The sequence below is a fragment of the Ruditapes philippinarum genome, unplaced genomic scaffold (genome assembly GCF_026571515.1).
Source record: "Ruditapes philippinarum isolate M1 unplaced genomic scaffold, ASM2657151v2 ctg6125_1_1_1_1, whole genome shotgun sequence".
NCBI lineage: Eukaryota > Metazoa > Mollusca > Bivalvia > Venerida > Veneridae > Ruditapes > Ruditapes philippinarum.
Window position 1 is genome coordinate 16,413 of NW_026865915.1, and position 26,265 is coordinate 42,677.

The 26,265-nt window shown below is 32.9% G+C and overlaps 3 protein-coding genes across 3 annotated transcripts; 1 reads left to right on the forward strand and 2 right to left on the reverse strand.

The window, feature by feature from the left end:
* Window positions 1–266: 266 nt before the first annotated feature.
* On the reverse strand, window positions 267–9,085 carry LOC132730718 (uncharacterized). The gene is made up of 4 exons (XM_060716694.1): window positions 9,067–9,085; window positions 8,621–8,698; window positions 6,039–6,117; window positions 267–5,627 (listed from the first exon to the last, which is right to left on the reverse strand). The coding sequence occupies exon 4, from the start codon at window positions 5,438–5,440 to the stop codon at window positions 2,747–2,749; it is 2,694 nt and encodes an 897-aa protein (XP_060572677.1). The 5' UTR covers window positions 5,441–5,627; window positions 6,039–6,117; window positions 8,621–8,698; window positions 9,067–9,085; the 3' UTR covers window positions 267–2,746.
* A 2,125-nt stretch (window positions 9,086–11,210) lies between these two features.
* On the reverse strand, window positions 11,211–16,070 carry LOC132730717 (uncharacterized). The gene is made up of 2 exons (XM_060716693.1): window positions 15,671–16,070; window positions 11,211–14,841 (listed from the first exon to the last, which is right to left on the reverse strand). Exon 2 carries the CDS (start codon window positions 14,672–14,674, stop codon window positions 12,002–12,004), a length of 2,673 nt encoding a protein of 890 aa, XP_060572676.1. The 5' UTR covers window positions 14,675–14,841; window positions 15,671–16,070; the 3' UTR covers window positions 11,211–12,001.
* Window positions 16,071–18,606: 2,536 nt separating this feature from the next.
* Window positions 18,607–25,983, forward strand: LOC132730716 (zinc finger protein 711-like). Its single transcript, XM_060716692.1, has 3 exons — window positions 18,607–18,746; window positions 21,773–21,956; window positions 22,975–25,983. Exons 2-3 carry the CDS (start codon window positions 21,807–21,809, stop codon window positions 25,981–25,983), a joined length of 3,159 nt encoding a protein of 1,052 aa, XP_060572675.1. The 5' UTR covers window positions 18,607–18,746; window positions 21,773–21,806.
* The last annotated feature ends 282 nt before the right edge of the window (window positions 25,984–26,265 follow it).

The following is a 26,265-nucleotide window of genomic DNA, read 5'->3' on the forward strand; positions in this document are numbered from 1 at the left end:
AGGTCAATAAATTCGCTATTGAATCTACACTTATTCAAAATCCTCTATTTTTTAACACATAAAAGCTGACTGAGAAGCTGGGCAAGAATAATTTTGTACCAAAATAGTTTTAGTTAGAAACTTAAAAAGACTCCGATTTAGCTTTAACTAATAAACAATGAAGGCATGTTCAGAAATATACAAAACGATATAAATATACAAATGGTGAAAGAAATGGCTCACTATTTTTGTAAATTAATGGTGAAAAGAAAACATCTAACAACAGAAACTTTTATCTATTTAATTATAAAGCAAAAGCAAATTATTCAAATCTAAACAATGAAGATATCACTAAAATAATAGAAATGTCAATAAAATGAGATAGTAAAATATTATACATATCTGTTTATTACAGAACACTTAAATATAGTGTAAGATCATATCAGCAATAATATCAAACAATGTTTATGCAATTTTGTGCTTTAACATTGTACAATTTTTAACAAAAAAGGAAATCCGTAAAAAATAGTGTACTTCAAAGGTTAGTTTATTTGGTTAATTTAACTTTTACCAACAAAATAAAGAATATTAGAATAAAAATAAATGTGTTCCTTAATTACTCAATATGCTTTATATCAAACTTGTCTAAACATTTGATACATGTGATAGCGTAAGTTTTTCAATATAGATAAAATGATTCATTAAATTATGACTTATAACCAATTTAATAGCTGTGCTTTATAACATTCATTTCAGCCGATAATGTAGATATATGAAAATCTTACGGAAGCGTCCTGGTGCCAATTCATAATGTTCTATAAAAAAAATAAACTCCTACGTAACAAAGAAAAAAAATACAACTGCTGTCAAACAGCGATAAAATGTGAGAAAAAAACACACTTTAACACACTTCACAACTACGAATACAGTCATACAACTTATGACTGACAAATGATTTATTATAAATCATCTGAAACTGGAAATGCATTTGTAAATAACTGATTAAAATATTTATAAATACGTATTTTACCAGTACATTTCTTTTATTCAAAAGTACAATAAACTTTGAAAATAAAATGTATTGATTTATTGGCAAATATCGAAATGGAAAATGAATATATTGAACAATTTTTATAAATAATTCAATAATTTCCTAAACGAAAAATCCAATTATAAAATAAGTTCAAGGAATATAATATACAGTGCAATCTCTGCGAAGTGACCCTCTGTTAAGCAACACAAAAATATCATTTATTCCAAAAGAAAAACTTCACCAGAAATTTGACCTATCTAGAACAACATGTATTAACAACAAAATTTTTGTCTCCCAATTTTGCTCCTCAGACGTGTTTAATAAAGATGTTTTCTAACACAATGTTTGCTAAAGGACAATTATTTACTAATGACTTTACTATATCAAACATATACAAGTAGTTTACCGCATACAATAACGTAATCTCAACAGGGTATTTCATAGTCTAATTTTAAAATTCAGATCATGTTAAGAATTGAAAAACTGTATAATCATTTCCATGGATGACAAACTGAACTTAACACAACTTAACATTAGTTAATTAGTACATGTGATCAAAATAATTGAAAAATAGACGGGTTATGAAAAGTATATGAAAGAACAATAATAATAATATCAATAAAGTCTGACTAAAAGCAACAATTGATAACAACTCAACACAGGATATAACTATTTTGACAAGGTGATATACTGCTTTCAATGTATCACATATTCTTTAACGGTGTACCATCTTTTTGACATCTCACGGCTACACAACATAACAGTAAATACTTAACATTATTATAAATTCAAAGCTGCTGTAATATATCTTATACATTTAAAGTAAACAATTACAAAAATCAACAATAGATGACTTAGAAGCGCTTTTGATATATCAATTGTATATCCATTTATCATAATCTCAATGCCATAAAATATCATAAACTCAAAGCTATGTATAATAAATTCAAAGCAAATAATAAAATAAATTCAAAAAAAATGTATACCTTACATAAAAATAATTTAATGCCATCAAATGTACAACACGTAATTGAAATAGTTCTGGTCATTTGTTTGACAAAGGGTTCGACCAGCAAAATGTTTACGGACAGTATTAAACAATTACCAACAGTTTATACAAATGTACATTCCACAGAAACGAAACATAACAACAGAAATTAATTTGTATTTGTAGGAAGGTCAAGACAGAGATCTATTTATTTGTTCTACCCAGAATCTCAATTAGCATAGTATGCGTTAAATTTCAAATACTGCCAAACAGGCAATCACTGGCACACAGCGTTTTTTTCCAGACTACATAAACTAACAATACTAAATATACAACAATTCCAAAGCTTCAAAACAAGAACGACGTAAACGTTTAGGTAACATACATGTATATACACTTTACAACACTAACCTCTTTCCATGCATACAATCCTTACAGAAATACCCATGTGCTTTTAAAGACATTTTCATAATTTTCAACAAGACAACCTCTGTTCTGTCTTTTTATGTGTAAATAGATAGAAAAAAGGCATTTCTGATTGTTTTCCTACAAACAATAAGAATAAACTTCAATTAATCAAATTATGTGATTTTTCTGAATGGAACTTGCTTACCATCATAAGACAATTATATTACTGACTCACATCATAGACCAAAAATAATGAAAAAGGAGCTGAAATTTACAATGCCAAATATGTTACAACATTGAGGACACCTAACAAGTGTGACATTTCTTCCGACGATTATCTACACTTCCTGACTCGTTTTCTTAAGCACACAATCTTTACAGAAGTCCCAAGATCTATTTCCACGTTCCCATCTTTGCTCTCCAAGACGTTTCCTGGCATTTTCAAGCACAACTCCTGCTTTATAACACCGTCTTGGGTGCCCTCTGTATATCCAAATGTTATCATACCTCAAGTCTAGCTTCATTGTATCCTCCATTATTGTTCGAGTAGCAAAAAGGTGGTCTGCACCATAGTGAATCACCTTGATAGTCTTTGTACTCTCGTCTTTGTAGGAAAGAATACCTTGGTGCCAGATTAAGTAATACAAATATTCCACTATAACACCTGGGTACAAATCAGACCAAGAGTTAGCGCGAAAGTACTGAAACTCCTCACATTGAATACCTGCTTTCGGTACAAGAAGGTATGGGTCTTTCGGAATACCAGAAAAAAGCGCCATGTCATCTTTTGACTTCGAAACAACTATTGGGTTTTGAACTACTTTAGCCCAATGGACAAGATCTGACGATGTGTTTCCATTGATGGAGAATCGCTGCTCATGAAGTCTTGAACGAGCTCGTTTTACAGCAATATCTGCCGGATATGTTACATATCCATCGAAACTTTTCTTATAAACAAGACATTTCCTCAAATCAATAGGCATAGGTTCTTCACTAACGGTCCGGACTGCAAAAAGATCCTTCAAAGCATAGTGAATTATCCTCAAAACGCCAGTGGTGTTGGCTTTTGAATCACCACGGATGACTTTTGTTACTATTGCATCATGCCTAAAAGACCAGTAGTAGAACGTAATTACGTCACCCAACTTGATTTCATCTATATCTAATACAACTGGGTCTTTTTCCTTGACTACGATTTCCCTTGCAAGATGTGAAGATCTATGGAAAAATGTATTGTAATTCTCTTCCCCTATTCTTGCCCGTGCACGTCTGATCACGTCACTTGTTTCATAACGGTAAAGCGGGTGATATTTATAAACCCATACATCTTCCACGTTGAGGTTAAATGTAAATTTTTCTTCGCATACTTTGCCCATTTTACCATAGTGGACGACAGTGATGTTCACCTTTGCTGAAATTCGCTTGTCAAAATGTACGTTCGTACTGACAGCTTTATGCCAGGAACGTCGGTATTTGAATTCTACTATTTGGCCAACTTTGATTTCATCTCTAATTCTTGCCCATTTCTTTTCAAGAGACATCGATGCATGCTTTCTCCCTCTCATATGATCGACATGTATAGATTGAAGAGGCAAGTTTGAAATTGTATCTTTTGGGTCAATCTCTCTCAAATACAGCAGCCTGGACTCTGCTGATTCCGGTACGATAATATTTTCAACATTCAGTTCCTCGTTTACTTTAGCCCAGTGACAAAAGTGACAAGAACGATTTGTCATTAAACCAAATTTTGCTTCACCAAGCCTCTGTTTTGCCCGGTGAACTACAACTTGCGGTTCATGTACATTGTATCCAGAGTAATCGTGGCTGAAAATCAAATCTTTTCTAAGATTAATTTTAATGGTTTCTTCGACGATAGTTCTACGACCAAAGAGAGACGGAAGTGAGTAATGTATCACGGTGATTTGACCCCTTTTATTTCTCGTATTTGGACAAATATTGATAGCGCTTACGACTCCATCGTGTGATATTTTCCAATGATCAAACGAAATAACATCACCTTCCCTGATTGTTTCCAGGCTCTTTACTCTCAGTAATCGTCCTTGAAATGGTGAACAAAACCACTGTCGGAGCTTCGGAATTACCGAAATGCATAGTAAAGTCAAAACACTACAAACAGCCAAAGCCCCAAATACAATACCAGAACTAGCTCCTGCAGCTATGACCAATGACAACAAGCCAAGACCACCTACCTGAAAAACACAATATGCAGCAAACTGAATCCATAGGTCATGCTTTTTGCGCAAACAACAAGCAGAACAGATGTTCCCAGCTTTCATAGCTTTATCTAACTGATAATGACGGTAAATTGTGTGGATAAGGTAAAGCAAAGCCATAATTCCAAGAACACCCCATGGTACAGCAATAAGAGCTCCTGCAGCAACCTTTGACAGATCCTCAACTGACAACATGAGTAGTTTACAAACAACTCGCAGAACCTTACCACCAACATTTGCAATGCCTGCAAGAACTGCTCGTAAAGTATCTCTAGCATTTTCTGATTGATAACTATCTTCACTACCAACACAACACCAGTTACAGAAAGATTCACAATTACAAGACAATATTGAATATTTTGCAAGTTTGTTTTGCTCTATAAGTCCTTCTGCTCGTTTTATAACAATTTCGGCATTATGTGCAGGATGTCTATATCGAATGGTGAAAACTTCGTTCAAATGCAAGTCTAATAGCGTTGAAGTTTCCCGAATCTTAATCGACACGTCGAATGGTGTTGAGTAGAAATGTATTATAGAAATAGCAGCACAGGAAGGAGAGATAACATTAATATCCTTAACAATTGCATGATGCGTGTATGCTGACACTTGCTTATCCCCATAGTTAAAAACGAGGTATTGGCCATTCATACAAATGTGGTCTGCTCGTTTTAGATCCGCAAAATTTAAAAGTCTTTCTTTCCTCGAACAAGATACACATCTTACATCGAGTTCTGTTTCTCCATCCAGACCACTAGTCCGAACGTCCGATCGTAGAGCATTGTAAAGTTTACTCAACATTGTTACTTATTCGATAGAGTCAATTACATTAACAGACTTCTTACAAAGACCCGTGCGCATTTCATTACCGGTGGTATCGTAAAATAAAGAATATTGCGTAAATATAAGGTTCTTTTAGTGTGGTATTATTCGGTGGTGGTATATCCCTTGAACCCAGCAAATCCTATACATGTGCATGTATATCTGTCTGAAATATAAAACAATATTGCTCCTTTGACAATAATCAATTATTTGAATAAACCGATAAATAATGTGAGCATTTAAAAGTAGATAAAACTTATAAAGAACATAACAAAAGTTTGATTTTGAACTATTCACAGTCCGGCTGACAAACATTGAGAACCTATATACATGCATTTACGACATTCGCTACAGATAAGTGCTTTTTTAACGTATTAGGCAAGTTAGTAGTAAAATCCAACACAAGACCCTTTTAATTAAAAACAATTGGCCGGAATAAACGGTCCTAATCTCCATTTGGTAAGTGCTATAACTAAATAATCATAATTATTCTCTCTCTTTTTTCTATAGTAAACCAATAAGATATAGAACAATTTGAATCACTATTATCAATATATCAGATAAACAACATATATACCTATCAGCAAACATAAGACTATGTTGAATGCATTCACTTTCTCTGACTTCTTATTATCCTGGATACACCAGTGCATTAACTAAAACAAACGTTACATAAATTAAAGGACTTGAAGCAAATATGTTCATATTACAGATTTCTGAAAACGTTTTTCCTATCATATAAATATAAGAGCTTTATAAATTTTTACTATCTTTCAAACGAAATGGCCATGGTGATTGTTATACTGCTCACCTGATTATTAATGACAATGAACAAATTATATTGTTAACTATGGATGAAAAGTTGATGTAATGTCTTAATCTTAAACTGATATAATAACATTAATATCGATCTGTATCTGAAACATTTGCAAAGGTAACAATGTTATTTTTTCCATATTTGGGCTATGTCACCTAGTTTTTGGCCTCAGATGACACATATTCGAGCTTGAGTTAGAAATCATACAAACAGCCTTTCTGGCTAATTTCCAGGACATTTTATTTGAAAATATTACATTTATAGCATTAACAATACAAGGTTTTTCCTTATTTCGGCTCTGTGGCTTAGTTTTTGACCCCCACACCTATATTTATACTACTATAAAAGACCTTTCATGATAAAGTTTATTGAACTACTATGTAACAATCAAAAGAATATATTATTTAATCTGGCAAAATATATAAAACAATCATTAAATTACAGAAATACTATTGTTAATTCTGTCAGATAAATTTGATTTATGAAAATATATGTCTTGATTAAAGACTATCTAAATTCCATTCAACATTTTTGTGTGTCGATTTTTTCTGATGATATGTCTGCTATGTAAACATGTTTATTTAATTATGTTTAAAACAGTTTATCCTCAACACTATAATATCAATTTTTGTTAATTTGAAATAACATTCTGGAATAATTACTAAAGTAACGTGACATTGTCTTTAAAGTTTGTTTTAATTCATTGAAGATTAGTATTGAAAATGTATTGTTTATGCATTTCTATCAATGTATTATCACACTTTGTATGATGATGATTATGTACTATGTACAAGTCAAAATAAAATAATGTTCTGTTCTGTTCTGTTCAAACTTGAGATTGAAGTTACCAATGTACCATTGAGACCAATTTCAAGGAAAGTTAGTCTGAAAATGTTACCTGTAGATGAGTTAACAAGGTTTGACAATAATTTGAACTGCGTGACATAGTTTTTGACCCCAGGTGACCCACCGAGAAATTATCTAAACATTCTTTTTGATAAATTTGCAGTATAATTGGGCTCAAAATATTTTCTCTATAGAGTAAACAAGTTTTTTTTTACATATTTGGGCTGTGTGATCTAGTTTTTGGCCCCAAGTTACCCCCAAGAAATCATCTAAACAATCTTTCTGACAAATTTTAGACCGAACATTTGCCTCTAGACTGTTTACAAGGCATTTCTATATGTGGACTGTGTGACCTAGTTTTTAACTCCAGGTAACCCATATTCGATCTTGAGCTAAAAATTATCAAATGCAATTTCCAGAATATTCGGACTAAAACAGAAGCCACTGAAGTGTTAACAAGAATGTTCTCTTATTTTGGCTCATGTGAACTAGATTTTCATTTGAGATGACCCATGTTAGAACTTGTCCGAGCAATAACTGGGACCACATCCTGACCAAGTTTGGTGACAATTTAGGCAAAAATGTGATCACTAGAGTGTTAACGAACTAAATGTGGACGGACGATTATTTAAACGACGGACATTCAACGATCCTAAAAGTTTACCCTGAGCCAGGTCAGGTCAGTCAAAAATTAGTTTTACTCAGAAAATACCAATTACTGTTGTTAATTTAGATATTTATAGGAATAGAAAATACAAAGAGTTAATTACTTTAAAAGAATAAATTATCATTATTTTGTTTCACTTTCCGAAACAGTGAAACATTAGTATTTCATATCAGTGTCATTTTATATCAGTCTTTCTTCAACTGGCATATAATATTTAAAATGAATTGTATTTATCTTGATTATTAGAATCAAAAATGTGGAATAGGGGAATAAATGAATTAAAACTTGTAGACTATGACATACGAACTATAGATATATAATATAAATTGCCTTTTCATTAAAACAGTGCTAACATGCAGTAGGGAGGACAATTTCTTAATGTAGATCATGTAAAATATGCTCTGTTAAATTGTAAATACAAATATTTACTTTTGTCTGTTGTGAAACATGGATTTGAGAAGCAACGATTTTTTAAATAAGAAATGCCAAAATGACACAGATGTTTCCACAACATTTAATGTGTACAGTAATTAGAATTAATATCGCAGAGAAAAAAGGATTATGTAATGGTTATCTGTTTATGGTTAAGGAAACAAAGTGCACTCATATCTATTCAGAATTTTGAAAATTACAGATCTAGTCATTTATAGTGCAATATAATACAGAAATATTAATTGACACAAATTAATATCTAGATTTAATCTTTTGCAAGTATATATGTACTGTAGATCTTTCTCTGAAAATTGTTTGTATCATGCAAAAAAGAACTGATGAATTATGCTGAAGAAAATCTTATATAAAAATTAAATAAAATCCAAATACAACTTACACTTTTGTTGTTAGATCTTTTTTGTTTTGGTTTTGTCCATGTTGAACCTATACACTGAATTTACGCACTTTAGAAATGCTGTCAAAATAGAAAAAATATACTGTTAACTGTTACTAAAAAATAGAAAATGAAAGTAAGCTTTACAAAATACCTGGAAAAGAAAAAGAAAGTAGATTTTCCGTATTACATAATTTATGCTGTAATATGATATGTGTAATAAATATCAAGAGAGAAACTTAAATATAACTTAAGAGAAACTTAAATATAACTTAATACAATCAATATTAAAAGACCACATATGTCTTTAACTATCTATAAAAATAAATATATATACAATATAATATAATTATTATATGAATGAATGATATTTATCTTATCCTAGTTTATGTAAAACAAAAGTTATATTCATTCGAATTATGTGTTTAAATATACGTGAGTATGCATACATAGACACAAAAACTAATTCTTTATCGATAAATTCATGACATTGTTTGGAGACAACAGAAGAAAAATGAAAAATAAGATTGTACTCACATCAGTCTAAAACGAAAGTAGGTTCCGCACTGTTAGTTACGGAATTCCCCCATACCATACAGCAGTTTAACTTCGGGATTTGTCGGAATTTACAATCGCAATTATATGAAAATATTATAACAACATCAATCTGTCTACCTGTTTGTCTGTCCATTTTTCTCTCTGAATACTGCAAAATCCTCCCAGGCAGATAATATTTGAGTAAAAAGATGAGACTGTGATGAGAGGTGAGACTTGAAAGGTTTTCTAGCTGTATTTAAAATGTTACTAATGATAATTCAACAGATAAAGAAGTTTTAACACACTTATAGTCGTACTGCGACACTACTACTGAACTACTGACAGTCTGAAAGAGTGGCAATGTGGCCAGGGAGTATGTTTCTTTTACAATCAAAAGCTATGGCAGAGTCTGAATTTCTTTTTTAAGTCAATAAAATATTATCAAGAGACACAATGTATAACGCTCTCACTCTCAAAATATCATCAGAGAAAAAAATGACACTATTTTATCCAAGGTTACACATTTTTTTGAAACTGAATCAATAATAATTGTAATTGCATGACTTTATATCGCTTGTAATTGTATGATTTTATCTCGCTTGGAATTGTATGACTTAATATATCGCTTGAAATTGTATGATTTTAAATCGCGTGCAATTGTATGATTTTATTTCGCCTATATATCTCTTGTAATTGTGTGACTTTATATCGCTTCTCGTATTAAAAATGCTAATTGTAAGAAAAAGACTTCAAAATGAAGTCCATCATAAACTAATATTTATATATTGAAACTTATCAATCCGGGGAAAACTTTTAAATTTACATTACTGCTGTTAGCATGCGTTAAATACATTATATAATTGATAAACTCGTTTTTGATGATGACGAAATATGTTTTGGTTATGTACATCGATGACTGCCGTTGATTCACGCCTACGGTGAATAATTTAAAGGCACATGAAAGGGGGTGAACATGATCAGTGGTCGTCAAATGGTGGGCTGCATATATATGTACGGTGACGATATCGTCATGTTACTGTTGATCAACGTCGTGTTTTGTATTGTAACAATTTTGTATGTACTGCTTATAATTTTCTGCCGAGTGAAATTTATATAGACTAAAAATATTAACAAAAATTACAGACCATTCGGTTAATACAGAAGTTGGTTCGCAAAATAAATAACAGAACATTTGAAAAAATGTCTGAGATCTTTTTTTTTTTTTGTTCAGCTGCTGGTCATTCTACGCAATAGTGATAGTTTTACCGTTACAGCGATTGATAATAAAACACGAAGCTTTTCTTATAATTAAAGATCCTGTATTGGTTTTATATCATATATATAATGCTCAAATGAAAATGTATCATCACTGTAAGCTCAAAAAGCACTTCTGTAAAGATATTAGCGAATTTATATTTCATGTTAATAAAGGGAGGTACATGTAATTAGAAATTTATTTTCCATAAAGTTTAAGTCAAAATTTTCATAAAGGAATGAATGCATATCTTTTGATGATTACATATAATATGGACAAATATTCGCAGTACGTATCTTACATATTCTTCGATGTTTGAAAATCGTTTTAGAAGCATAATTATATATAAAATTTCAATTAAGTGTGGTAACAACCTTAATTACAACATACAGGATCTTTAAAGTGTGTGACCGCGAATAGTGAGTCATAAGGCAATTATATAAAATTGTATTTGCGATTTAAATGGGTTTTTTTTTTTCAAGGCGGACAGTAATTCTGAGTACCGTGTGGTGGTTCTTAATTTTCATATTCTTTGTTTGTGGTTATTCTTATGACGTGTTATTTTATCTTATTAATTATTTTATTTTATTATAATGAACAGTGAAATAATAAGAAGCATATTGTTTAAATTAAGAAACCCAATTATGTAAACTTCTACGAGAAAGGTTTTTTATTATTGCTGATTGATTGATTGATTGATTGAATATAAAAGTTATTTAAGTTATTATAAGATATGCGGTTATAATTATTGACACATATGTATAAATCTAAAAAAGGTCATGAAAACATAAGAACATCATTTATATGATAATTTCTTGTATTTTCTAAATATTCGGAGTATCAGCATACAGCGCACACTGCACATGTACATGTATTTACAATTTTAACACCAACTATAAAAGGACTCGACAGAATGTGTGACATAACACAGGTCTGGAAATATTTTTCTTTAGGTCTAGTGAGCGCAATATATAGTAAGTTATTTGAACAGATGCCTCACTTTTTAAATAATCACTTCCGTCTAACTATCAATTTGTCTATTACTCGTATTCCTGTCCACGAATAACGTATGCACAATTTAATGTCAAAACATAACAAAAGACATCATATTGAAAAATGTATCGATTTATTACAATTTCTAAATCAGAACTTGTGAAATGAATGCAAAAAATAATTAAATGCACACGACCTTCTTTCTGATCTTCTTCAGAGTTTCGATATGGTTCAAATCACGCTTCAGAACACTAGACGTATGATAATTAAGAGACAACCAGCTTTTGTTAACACAATTTTAGCTTAAAAATGTTTCTATAATCGAAAATGATAATGCATCTTATTCTCCAAATCACTGTTCTCAAACAACCCCTTATGTACATAACATAAACATATTATTTTAGTAACCCCAGGTATTGAGAAATTCGTTATCTATCTATTATAGACAGTTTTTTTAAACTTAATTTTTAACCAACTTTTCAAGTATTAATGTGAACACTTCTAAATTGTTGAAAACGTTACCGTCGGCACTAAGATTCAAAGTTGTATTAATTAATTAAACTCATAGCTTGTCGCGATCGGTATATGATCGGTTTAATTTACAGTTGCATTGGTTTGACTAGACATTCCTTACAAAAGTCCCAGGAAGATTTTCCATTTTTCTTCTCACCTAATCGTCTTAAAGCATTAGCAATCACGACACTCGATTTAAAGCTTTTTCTTGGATGCCCACGGTAAGTACAAATATCATCACGGTGAATATTTAATTTAACACTCTTTTCCATGATGATCATTGGATACAAAATTCCATCCGAACCATATTTGATGACTTTGATAGTTTGACTTTTTACATCGACGTCAGAAATTATGCCTTGAGTCTTACACAAGTTTTCCCGGTATTCTACCATCATACCAGGAAATAATTCGTCCCATGTCCAAACTCCAAAACGCTGCAAACCTTTCTTGTACTCACCAGCTTTTGGAATTAGCAGAGAAGTGCGTGATTCTGTATCCGATAATTTTTTTAACTCTGTAATCTCTGTTGGATATTGAACAACTTTCGTCCAATGTACAAAATCTTCTGAAGTTGTCCTGCAAATTGAATGACGTTGCTCGCCTAACCTTGACTTCGCTCGCTTAATTACTTTATCTGGAGGATAAGTGATATAGCCTTCGTAGTTACGCACACATATTTTTTCTTTCTGCAAATCTATAGAAATAGTTTCTTCTTTTACTGTTAGAGGAGGCATACAATTTTTAAAAGCATAATGAATGATGTCTAGTTCTCCAACAGAAGTTTGTATTGAATCTCCAATGGTTACGTTGATGACAATTGCCTCTTTCAAAAATGACTTGGCAGGGAATAGAATAGCGTCGCCAGGTTTGATATCCCTAATGTCCAAAACAGTTGAAACATGGCCCTTTTCCACAACTTCTTTGCTAAAATGAGAAGATCGGTAACATATAACATTGTAGTTCCCTTCATTTATTCTGGCTCGAGCGCGACGTATGATATGCTCTTTACTGTATCGATACAGAGGATGGTATTTATGAATCCAAACATCTTGACGATTGAGATCAAACTCAACGGTTTCCTCTTTGATTTTCTTGTCGTTTCCATAATGAACAAGTGTAACAAACACATCTGAAACTTTCTTGGCATGAAATCGTACATCGGTCGTTATTGCTTTATGTGTAAGTCCACATGATTTATACTCAATAAGCTCTCCTGCTTTTATCTCGTCCCTTATCCGGACACACATTTTACGAATCGCCTTACTTGCCCTCTTTCTTCCTCTTGTATGGTCGATATGTACAGAGTGATCTGGTAATTTAGACGTTGTTTCTCTTGGGTCCACTTCTTTTAGATAAAAGACTGCATGTTCTACGTCATCACAGTCCTTTGTACTTTCTTCTATTGTACTTTCAACTATTTTCGCCCAGTGGCAAAAATGGCAAGAACGATTGGAAGTCAACTTGAACTTCGTTTCACCGAGCCTTTGTCTCGCCCTATTAACAACAGTTTCTGGATCATGTACATTATATCCCGAATAATCATGTCCTAAGATAGTGTCATGTTCGAGATCAAGTAGTACTTCCTCTTCAATGATTTTCCTTCGACCAAATGTGCTTGGTTGAGAATAATGTATTATCTTGATTTTTCCCCGTCTGTAAACTGTTCCAGGCGAAAATTCTATACCACTTATTATGCAAGAATGTCTCAAGTGCCATTGTTTGAAAGAAATAACGTCACCAATCCAGATGTCCCTCAAACTTTTAATCTCCCGATAACGACCTTGGAAAGGTGTCAGGCAAAGTTTTCGAAACTTTGGAGCATTTGCTAAGCATACTAATGATAAAACACTGCATGCAATTAAGGAACCTAGCACAATACCATGTGATGCTCCAGCAGAAATGACCAGTGATAATAACCCGAGTCCACCGACTTGTAACCCGCAATAAGCAATAAACTGAAGCCAAATGTCAACCTTTTTACGGTGTGCACAGGCATAGCAAATGTTTCCTGCCTTTCTTTCCTCATCAAGTTTGATATTCTGATATACAACATATAACAGATATAGAATTGCAATAACTGCAAGTGTTCCCCAGGGAACATTTATTAAATAAGATGACGTAAGCTTTGAAACATCATCTAATGACATAAAAAGCAGTTTACAAACAACGCCTAAGGTCTTTCCTCCAACGTTTGCAATGCCTGATAAAATACCAGACAAAGCATCTTTTGCACTCTCTGCTTGAAAGCTTTTCGCATTTCCTACACAGCACCAATTACAAATATGTTCGCAATTACACGAAAATACAGAATATTTCGCCTGCTTATTTTGAGTTAATAGCCGCTCAGCCCGTTCTAAGATAATTTCTGGTTCATGCGTTTTATATCGATATCGAATAATATTTATTTCATGATAATGAAGGTCAAAAATTTCTGTTGTTTCTTGAATACAAATGGTCATATCGTATGGCGTAGTATAGAAATGAATCAAAGTCACAAGTGCAGTGGCGCTGCCTACAATTTGAATGGATTTCACGAGCGCATGATGTGTGTATGCAGCTACTTGTTTCCCGCCAATACCAAGCATGAACATTTTGCCATTCATACAGATATGGTCTCCTCTTCGTAAGTCTGTAAACCTTAATAGTCTTTCTTTTTTTCTGCAGGAAATACATCTCGTTTTAAGAAGGGAATCTGCTTCCACAGAAAAGGGGTTTACTTTTTCTCGCAATGAAATAGATAGCTTACTGAGTGACATTTTGTCTTATTGTCCATTAGACATTGAAGTAAAACGTGTGTATATTTTAGTCTTTTTCAACAATGCCCGTTCCTCGACTTATCAAGGCAACATTCTTTGATAATGTACTTCAATTCAAAATTCTTGTCGATAATAAAATGTATCGATGCAGGGTGACGATGGGCAAACTGGAAATATAAATTCAAAGGTATATGCAATTGTTTGTCATTTTAATGTTCTAAAGTGAAAGAAAATATGCATTTTTGACACGATTTATATACAAGACGTTCAATATTTGGTGACAGATATCAAATAACAGCGTAAACTTATTATCTTCCCGGATTTAAATTCATCGAAGTAATACCACATTGTTGTTTAACGTGTGACTTTTGTAATATAAAAAATTTACATGTTATCAGATATATCAGTGCTCCCATAAAAAGTCTAGTTGAATTTTTAATATTTTATATTACAAATCGCATCATCTTTGATCAGTGATATGTATGTATGTATGTATGTGTGTATGTATGTATGTATGTATGCATGTATTTATGTATGTATGTATGTATCACACACCCGTGCCGTTAAAAAGGGTATTACAAGGTCGTGCATAGACCTATATTTTGACGTGACATCATTTGCGTTATACCAACATCGCGTAACTTTACACGTCCTAAATGTAAGCATTATATGCGCGTCAAGGAATAAAAATGATTCTTTTCACTGTAAACAGTTCTTATTTTGGGCCTCTGATAAATAGAATATTATATTTGTGAAGATTCAATACTAAATCTAATGAACGGGTTGAATAAAACAATATTATGCTCGCCAGAGGCTTATATAATATGGTTTTATTAAACTCGTTCAATGAATTTAGTATTAAACATACACTTATTCAATATCCTCTTTATATAAATCACCGTATATATTTTAAATCTCAATTAAGTGGTGAGTAATTTATATAAATATACAATTATTCAAATGAAAAATTTTGTAATGTGGCATAAAGTATGTTACCTTTCACCATCATAGTTCCAAGAATTTTCCAACTTCTCCTTTGTATTTAATCTGTTAATGGCATTTTTTCATATTTTCTCCATCATTAAAGAATGTTTTACGTTTATCTACATCTTCTAATTATGTCCATACATATCATCCTTAATTTATTGAACTACACAGTCTAATCATTTGAAACCTACTTTTAACGTGTTACTTCTTTAAGTGGAAAAACTTTCATCAGTTCTGAATAATTCTTCATAAATGTTTATGAACAGAAGCTAGTGCTCTTAACATTAAAATGAAGTGTCATTTTCTTTCCTTAATAATCTTTTACTTAACTCTTGACGAGTATTTTTTCGCTTTCATATTTATAATGTCTATTGATTAACATTACGGGAGTGACTTAAATTAAGTTTAAGAACACTTTATTTCCCGATATGCGAACAAAACGTACATAGCAGTAGCAGTAGTAATTTTGTTTTGTCCTTCCCATATAACCTGGTTTACATTGATGTGGGTGTAGAGAAAATGAGGTGTTTATCTCAGCAGTTTATTTCCTTATTTTTAAAACAGTTTATCTTAATGTAGTAAATTGGTCAGTACACTAAGTAGGCAAAGCTTAACATTTAAGTTTAAAAGAACTGCATGAAATATATATACATTTAATGTAGCAATTAATTAGCATTAATAAGTTTAATATATAACATAGACCTTTAAAATCTTTCTTGAAGTTGCAAGATAATGATCATCTAGGGGGTATTTACCCCACCCCCACCCCTCTTAGTTTCGGTAAATTTTCGGTAATTTATGTAAATATTAGTTTCATCATACTGCTTCAAAATCGTTAACGATTACAGTACTAAGCAGACGCGTTGTCAGGGATTCGAATAACTGATAAAAACAAATCTGAGAAGTGCAAATTTAAAGGTATAAGATAAAAGCAAGTTTCAAAAGAACTACAAGACTGAGATCAAAAGTCAAAAGCAATGGTGAATTAGGACTGGTAAAAAGGATGCAGCTGCCCAGTAAAGAGGTCTAAGCTGGGACTAGCTTGTAAGGACAAGGGTAGGCCATTCCACGGGAAAAATAAATAGGAGTGGTACTGCGTCCTTGAGTATGGTATTAGGTAGTTCAGGTTTCTAGTGGGTGTCATATGATGATGGTCGACCCTCACAAGATTGTGTTGGATTTTGTGGAGTATGGTAATAGAGCTGATGTTGCGCCTCTGCTCTAGAGTTTGCCAGTTAAGTTCACTTAACATTTTAAATACCACTACTGATGTAATTGTAGTCGTTGTATACATATCTGACAGCTGATCATTGAACTTGTTCTATTTTGTAACCCAGATATTTTTGCCAAGGATGCCAAACCATGGAACAGCATTCTAACTGGGGCCTTACATAGGTTTTGTAGGCAGTTTCTTTGACCTTTTTTTTGGAAGTTTTGTCATGTCTTTTTATAAATCTGAGTGAATTATTTGCTTTTGCTGTTATGTTGTAATATAGATCTTTACTTATTGTTAAACCTAAATATTTTGCAGCCTCAGTTGATTTTAGTTGTTTCCCATGTAAATCATAAGGAATGCTTCTGGATGGTTTTTGTGGCTGATACAAACGATTTCACATTTATCTGGGTTATATTCCATGACCAATCAGATTCCCAGTTTTCAAGACTGTTGAGATCCTTTTGGAGGGTTTGTGCATCCTGGGTTGATTTGATTATTGTAACGTCTGCAAATAGTCTAACCTTGCCCCAATCGCAACTTTCCGTCCATTTCCGTCAGTCTTCGTCAGTTATTATAGATAATAGCCGAGGATGTTCCGATTGCCCTTAACACTTTCAGGGAGGTCATTTATGTAAGATACATGTAGGAAAAGGCAAGGACCGAGCCTTGGGGTCACCAGAAAGAACTGATAGGTTGTCAGAGTTTTGACCATCGACAACGACCTGTTGGGTGCGACAATATAAAAATGACCTTGTCCAATTGATGACCTCTGAGCTAGCCTAACACCTAGTCTGTGTAATTTAAGGAGAAGTTTGTGATGGTCGACTTTATGAAATGCTTTACTGAAGTCAAGGACATCGGTCTGTTGGCCTTGCTCTAAATTGTCATGAACTTCCTGGGTGAAACTGATAAGCTGGGTTTCACAGCTATGTTTTGACCTGAAACCTTATTGGAATTTGCTGAGAATATCATGCTTTTTGTAGAAAGACATGATATTGGAGACAATTACATGTGTATATACTCCATTAGTTTGGAGGCAATGCAGGTTGATAATATAGGCCTGTAGTGACTAGGCTTACATTTTGGGCCTTTCTAAATAGGGGCAATGACTGTATATGCTTCCAGTCATAAGTGACATTACCAGTTTTTAAGGAAATTTGGAAGATGTGTGTGAGAACTGGCCCGGCAATTTCAGTATGAAGTTCTTTCAATAACATTGGTGACAGCTGGTCGGGGCCAGAGGCTTTGCTTGGATTTAAACCTTTGAGGAGTTTCTTTCCTCAGTTATATGTTGACATTTGACATTTTTGGATAGTTTTGTGGAGTGATCTAGCAATTGTTTGCATTACTGGTTAAAACTTAATGGTTGGGGACTGGAGAAGATAGAAAATTCATATAATGTTGATCGATATGTTTTCCACAAAATATATGTTGCCAACAAAGATGCTAGTCGCATTGATTTGACCTAAAATATGTTAAATCTTGTTATTCATGTAAAATAATATCAACATAGGGGGCCTACGTGCATCAAAAAAATTAAAATATAGATCTAAAAAAATGATTTTTGTGAAGAAAAAAAAATTGGAAAAAAAAGTTTTTATGAGAAAAATAAAAAAAATCTCTATTTTTTTTTTAATATATTGATAAAATATTACATGAATAACATGATTAAACAAATTTTAAGTTAGCACCTTTGTTGCCAAAGGGAGATAAACGATGCTGGTTTATGGCGATCGTGATCATTCGGAATTTTCCGGAGCGTCACGACAAACAAAATGGACACCAAACAGTGTACGGCGATGGTTATCAACAAAATGTCTCAAAAGTCACTCTAGTCAAGTAGAGTTTCATTAAAACAGTCATTGAAAGGTAATGTTGAATTACCGACCGATAATGTTAGGTAATTCTTATTGTATTTTCCTACTTGTGCTTGAAACAATTTTTCGTACTCAAATTTAATCGACCCAGAAGTAGAATGTGCTTTTATTTAAACTTTTGATAGGATATATAACAGCCGACTAACATTAATGTTATCCTTATATGACGGGCTAATGTTAATAATCAGTAAAAAATAGAATAAATATCTCCCAATAATGACTTACTTGGCCAGTAGATCTATCAGATTTCTGATCATGCGCACCTATGCGCACATTATGTCTATTATAAACCTGAATCATCCTCAGGCAGTGACCAGGTTTTGAACACCGGACCTCTTGATTAAATGGTGGACACTCAACCAAAAAGACGAATACTCTATATTTTATCCTTGTTGGGACTGGAAAACTAGGGTGATTCATATTTATTGCTAGCTACATGTAGCAGCTATGGCTGCACAGAACGTCTCTGGGGTAGGGAGTTTGGCAACTGCAAGGGAGAGGTGGTAGGTGGTTCTTATGGTATACAGTCCTAGGAAAGAAGGAGAATATAATGTAGTCTATTAAAAGCCTCTATGAATAACATTTAAGTTACATATTAGAACACAGTAAAATCAAAAGCCATGGCATGATGTTCGCAAGAGAGGGTGTCACTATACTTCTATGGCAATAGCTGCTTTTTGAACATTTTCAATTTGATCAAAAAGATAATTCTGTAAATAACTTCATATGAGTGACAACTATCTTTGTTTTTATATACATAAAGCTGCAGGCCTCCAGGTGATCCAAAATATTTCAAGAAAATCAATATTGAGAAAAATGTAATAAAATTTTAGAAAGGTAAAAATATTGAAGATCCAAGTTATATTTTACATCCTATGTGTGGTGTAAGACTGATTTTGCAGTATTATATCACCATAGGTTACTGCGTTACTAAAGGTGCAGACATTAAGCAACGGTTACGGAAAGTCCGCACTGTTGCTTAGTGTCTGCAACGGTGTCGAGACGAAACAGAAAGTAGACAGATTTCGACAAAACAAATTAACAGAATAAATGTTTAAATTGCACAGATGATTTTATACATTTACTGTAATAAACAAGAGTACTCACTTCAATATAAGTGTCTCTTGTACGGAGATTGACTAAAAAATTTACCACTTCTCTTGGTTCAAATTTCATGTACATTTATTTACAAAGGTGTTTTGTAAAAAATCATTTATTTCATATGTTACATACATTGTGAATGTATTGATCTTATAGTGAATTTATTTTTACATTACATGCAAATATTCCAGCTAGCTTATGGAACGTCGGTGGTTCTACTCAGGTGCCTGAAATAATGCACGGAAGGGCACCTGAGGTCTTCCTCCACCAGTAAAGATATGACCTATTTATAGATACTGTGTCATTGTGACGTAAAACCCAAAACAAACAAACATGCAAATATTCTTCTTTTACAATATAAAACGGATTTGTCTAAATACATAGAAAATAAAAAAATATAAAATGACATGTACCTTTTAGTTGTGTACCTTCCTCCATATTACATGGAAGCACCATATCACGGAAAATCTGCACCGTTTCACGTACCAGACAGTGAGACCTGTCAAACAGATATAGAGATAATTTTAGATGGGCAATGTCTTTTTCCAAGGTTGACATTTTGGGGAAAAAATGTATATAAAATGAGTCAGTACTCATTGTCTGTGTCTGTTCTGATGGAACGACAGTACAATGTATCTTTGCCTGATTGAAGTGATTTAACTTGTAGGGGGGCATTGCTAGCATTTTTGCTGCACATTCATACAATAGTAATATTGATTAATATAAAAAAATGTAAAAAAAATCAAGACTGTGTAGCTACTTGAATACAAGTTAAACTGCAATGTCATTCAGCATACAGACAGTTCAGTAAACTAGCACTTGACAATCTTGTATAAAGCATAGAGCAGTACTCTTGCAAATATCATTATGGATTGTTTGTTTTTTGTTTTTTTGGGTTTTACGTCACATCGACACAGTATAGGTCATATCTTGACGTTCCAGCTTTACTGGTGGAGGAAGACCTCAGGTGCCCTTCCGTGCATTATTTCAGGCACCAACGTTCCGTAAGCTAGCTGGATAGCTTACTCACATGAAAGAATCCAAAGTCCCTGTCGAGATTCAAACCCACAGCGGTGAGGGGCAAGTGGTTTGAAGTCAACGACCTTAACCACTGGGTCACGGACGCCCCCATCATTATGGAGAAAAAAAAACATTGACTAGGGGAATGGTGCCAGTAAAAATGGTGACCAAGAGATCTTGCCCTGTGTTCACTAAGAAACATTTTTAATCAAGATTAAATTTAATTAATTTTTTTTTTCCATTAATTTATGAAACTAAACTTTACTATATTATACTAAAATATATGATAAGTTAATAAAATGTCAAAAATTGCTGATTTGCAAAGAAGCAACCATATGTTGGAATACAATGCTAAAATGATCAGATCAAATAGGATGAATTGTAAAATGCCAATGTTTAGTAAATTAGCAATAGATGTATCATAAAATTTTATAAACATGCTATTTTGAGTCCACATTTATCAAGTTCATGTTGAATATTAAATTGACATGTTATATGTGATTAATGACTGATTTTGTAGTATTGATCACTATATTTTTACTACATGACTTATGCATTTAGGGCTATTTTTGTTATATACGAGAGGCAACAAATTTGGAAACAAGAAGTGGAAGTGTATGATAGATGTTAAAACATTGTATAGACTATTTTCCAAGACATATTTATTGTAACTCTATATCAATATATATATATCATTTAGAATCAATTCATATTTTCATATTTATCATTTAATGTCAAGCATTTTAAACTCACAAAAGGCATTGACATCATTGTTATAAGTGATATATCATTATTTATAAAGCAATATTATTTCATGTCTGTAAATAGAATTATCATTATGGAGTAGATAAACATCATAATAATACTATAATAAGAATAACACTATGTAAATTACAGGCACTACATCTTGGTGATGTGTTAGAGCAGTAAGATGGCTGATATCTATACATGTAGGTTGTGTGGTATGAAGATTACATTAAATGTGTTAACAGAACACATTTTACTACATGACCAGTACTCAACTTTCACATATAATGAAACTACAAAAATAGTAGAACCTGTGCATGAAGACCAACAACAGGTATGATTACACATTTTATTGCTGACTTAGAATATAAAGTAGAGTTCTGCTGCAGAAACTCCATAACTCAGATTAGTTTAAGTCACTGACTTTGAACCTCTTGCCCCTTTATGAGTTTGAATCCCACCAGTGACTTTCGGTTCTTTCATGTGAGGAAGCTATCCACCATGCAGAAGATACATGTAGATGGTTCTACTCTGGTGTACCACTAGTGCCTGAAATACTCTACTGAGTGGCATCTCAGAGATCTTTCCAAATGACCATCACCTTGTTGGTGCAGACTTAAGTTATTATAGAAAAAAAACATTAAAATGTCTTTGTAGGAAACCAAAAAGCTCTAAGTTCAGATATTGGGTACATATATTTTATGTAAAATGGTGAAGTAGACCATATAGAATGTTTAAATCTTAGCTGATGTGTTAAAATTAGCATGACACAAAGTCTATATGCTTTGTTCAATAGATGGAGCATTAGATTTGTTATCCAGGGTCACTGATTTGATCCAAGCATATCTCTTCTTGGATATTGAATCTGATAAGCATTTGTCTTGTCAGAAATCATGTGAGGTTTTGTAGTTGTAGAAGTAGTTGTTCACTTTCAGAGACATAGGTTCGTGTATTTACTGGTTAGTAATTCGAGAAAGTCTGTTAAGTAAATGACCCGCCATGTTATTAATTGACCAAAAAATAGATAAAACTGGCCAAAGAAATTTGTTCTTTTCATGACTTTTGATGACTTATTTTGTTAAAGATAGATTTTCTCAACTCTCTGAGAGCATTTAATTGCTGTATGATCCTATACCTTGATGGTATTTGACTGACCTTACATCAAGGACAACTGCACTGAAATTAAATTTACAGTTATTTTCCTATTCATACAAGTGTCATCTTAGTGAACCTAGTAGCAGATGTGCAATAAATGGACCATCATGGCCCTCTTTTGCTGAATACTTGTATGTGCACATGTATCCCTACATGTATATGATTGTTTTATTGTGCTGCTTCCATTGTTATTCCAGAATCAAGTGGCAGTCTTTCCATCACCATCAAAGTCAGCAAATGCTTGCCTGCGTTCTCCTTATGCCTTTGTACCGGCAGTTTCCTATAATTCCTCTCCTAACCCTGGAGTCATTACCATAGATGCTCAAGGTAATAATCACATTGGATCTCATTTTGAAGGATATGATAAATCTACAAGGCCTGATTTTAAATCAAAGAACTATTCAGTTGCCCCACACCTTCAGGATAGAATAGGTATATCCCCACTTGATCATTTAACAGGCATTCAGATGATTGCTAATGTTGCAGAAAGTATTGAGAAAAGAGAGAAGTCTGTAACAGATATCAATTGTGCTGCTGGTTGGATTGATGACAACGGTAAAGTAACAGTAAATAAAACATTGGAGACAGGAGATGTTATAGGTACAATTAAATTACCATTCATAGAAAATGGTATGGAAGGAATATCGTGTGAGTGTTCAATTGTTTTTAAAAGATATATAAATGAGAGTCAGACCACAGTAGAAGAGACTGATGAAGTTCCAGGTTATGAAGATTTGAACTTGGAAGATATTATTAACAATGATGGAGAAGAAGAAGTTGAAGAGAGCTTTGGTAAAGACTTTATTGATCCAGATCATCCTGTAGTTAAAAGGCGGAAAGTAGACTCAGGAGCAAGAGGGGCAAAAACTGGCAGGAAAATGGAGGTTTATAAATACAAGGAACCAGATGATTCACTTAATGTACAAAATGAGCTGCAAAATAATATTGTCCCAGAATTATTAAATGATCCTGCAGTTGTTAAGTACCTGGAAACTATGACAGGGAAAACAATAAAGCCAAGTATTAAAGAAGAAGTTGACAATGAAATGTTAGAAATCAATGATGAGTCCCATAAAGATAAAGGTTTGCAGATATATCCTGAGAACAGAATAAAGAATGTTGTAGATAGAGAAACAAATCATGGTGTCCCAGATGTCAGTGGAGGTAGTCCTAATATTTTAAATAAAAATGAGGATTATGCAATTAAAGATGTTGAAGAGAATCAAGTAGAGAAAAAGGTTAGTACAATTGTTGTAAAGTTGACTCCGAAAGCTACTGATGCAGAAAGCACACAATTTCAGGACAACAAATCTGTTGACATTTCAAGGCTTCATAAATCTGAAAAACGTCACCACAAAGCTATTATTAATGATGTAACAGAACTGTCAGTAGAGAGTGAAAATGATGATTCTGAACAAGAAATGATGGATATTGAGAGTAACATTAAAGAAGCCAGTACAAATGGTGAAAATGTAAGAGATGTGATAAGTGAAAAGCAACTTTCCCTTTTTGGTTTTAAAGTCGAACAATTTGTAGAAGATATTACTAAGGAAGTTAAGGAGAAGTTTTATGATACAACCAATGACGGCGAAGAAAAGGATATATTGAAGTGTAATAGTAAATTACAAAGTAAGGGAAAAGATATAAATACCCCTAAATCAAAATTTGGTAACAGATATTTATTGACAGATAAAAGTTTGACATTTTGCTGTTCAGTTTGCCAGAAATCAGTCCATTCTGTCGATGCCTTAAAAAAGCATTTTCTCACACACAAAAAGCACAATCATGAGTCAAGTGAAAGTGCCACTGTCATCAACAAGCGATTGGACCTCCTGTCTAAAACAGTTTCTGAAAATCTGACAGAACCTGTTTGGAAATCATCTCCTGGTCAACCAAGTGAGCAGCTTCTGTTTTATTGTATGGTATGTAATAAAATGTTACCTTCTCAACAAGACCTGAAAGAACATTGTAAATCTCACAAGACTGGTGGGGCAACTAGTGAAGATATTGTTAAAATTGATGGCACCAGTGCTTCTGAAGATACTCTCACTGCTGACTCAGATGCTGATTATTTTATGAACAGTGACATTAGCCTAGATGATTCTAAAATATCAAATGAATGTGTATATAATTCTGGTAAAAATGTACTCTCGGAAATTGTAACTGACAATAAGTTTAGGCAGAAAAGACAAAAAATGCCAAAAAAGAAGACTATTAAAAATGATTACATTTGTGAGAATTGTGGAACAGGCTTTTTCAACATACATGACTGTATGAATCATATGAAACAATGTGAAGACAGTGGGACTTTGAAATGCTTTCAGGGTTGTGGCTCTAGGTTTAAGTCTAAGTCATTACTGGATGTTCATAAGAAATTTTGTTCAAGAAGAATAGCTTACTTAGAGAGGATAAATAATGAATTAGTTAAAATGGAAAATCCAGAGCTTAGTGGGGATAAAGACATAGAAACATTGGAAGATAAAGCTGACAATTTGTCTAAATGCCCATTCTGTGAGCAAGTGTATCAGACAGAGAAGAAAATGAATCATCATAAACTAGTGTGTCCTTACAGACCAAAACAGAGATGTAGTCATTGTGATTTTGAATGTAAAGGAGATAAAAGTATGGCTAAACATTTAGTCGCAGAACATGGCTTAAAACCATTCCAGTGTATGCATTGTCAACGGTCTTTCAGATTAAAAAATTCATTGAGTGATCATATGAGATCTATACACACAAAGGAAACATTTACATGTGAATACTGTGGCAAGTCTTTCATCAAACAAAGTGTGTACAGATCTCACGTATCTATTCAGCATCAAGGTTTTCGATTAGAATGTTGCTATTGTGGTAAAAAGTTTAAAGATAAGAAAACGTGGAAAACACATGAGACATCTCATAAAGGTGTGTACGATTTCGCTTGTGATGTGTGTAAAAGAACGTTCCATAGATCAGATCAATACAAAACACATATGCTTGAAGTACATTTCATAGATGGGGAGGCAGCTCTAAATTTGAATACTACAGCTAAAAAACTTCGAGAGGAACTTTGTTCAAATGTATGTAGCATTTGTAAGGAGAAATTTCCTTTAGAATCCGCTTATGTCGTGCACATGATGAAAGTGCATGGAAAAGAAGTTATTAGCCAACCATACCAAGTTGTGTCTTCTCAAACAGAACATGTCAGTGAACACATTCAACAATGATAACTTTCATTTATTTTATTTACTAGATCAGAGGTCAATTGTCCTCGTATACTTTAACTTTGCTGAATTGAATAGCCCAGCATAAGGAATTTCAATATCAGGGTACAAAAATTTAGCTACCAACAGTAGAGCCTTTGAATAGGCTTAAATTGAAAACTTTAAACCATCATTCAGTTTATCTACAGAATTTGGTGACTTAAGAGAAACAAATTAGTTGACACATCATAGATCTGAGTAAGGTTTTATATACCCAACTTCCACTTCTTATAATTTTGTTTTTCA

Coding starts and splice junctions, on each gene's coding strand:
- LOC132730717 (XM_060716693.1), bottom strand. CDS start 14,674: ATGTCACTCAGTAAGCTATCTATTTCATTGCGAGAAAAAGTAAACCCC.
- LOC132730716 (XM_060716692.1), top strand. CDS start 21,807: ATGGCTGATATCTATACATGTAGGTTGTGTGGTATGAAGATTACATTA. Junction 21,957..22,974: donor TGCATGAAGACCAACAACAG/GTATGATTACAC, acceptor TTGTTATTCCAG/AATCAAGTGGCAGTCTTTCC.
- LOC132730718 (XM_060716694.1), bottom strand. CDS start 5,440: ATGTTGAGTAAACTTTACAATGCTCTACGATCGGACGTTCGGACTAGT.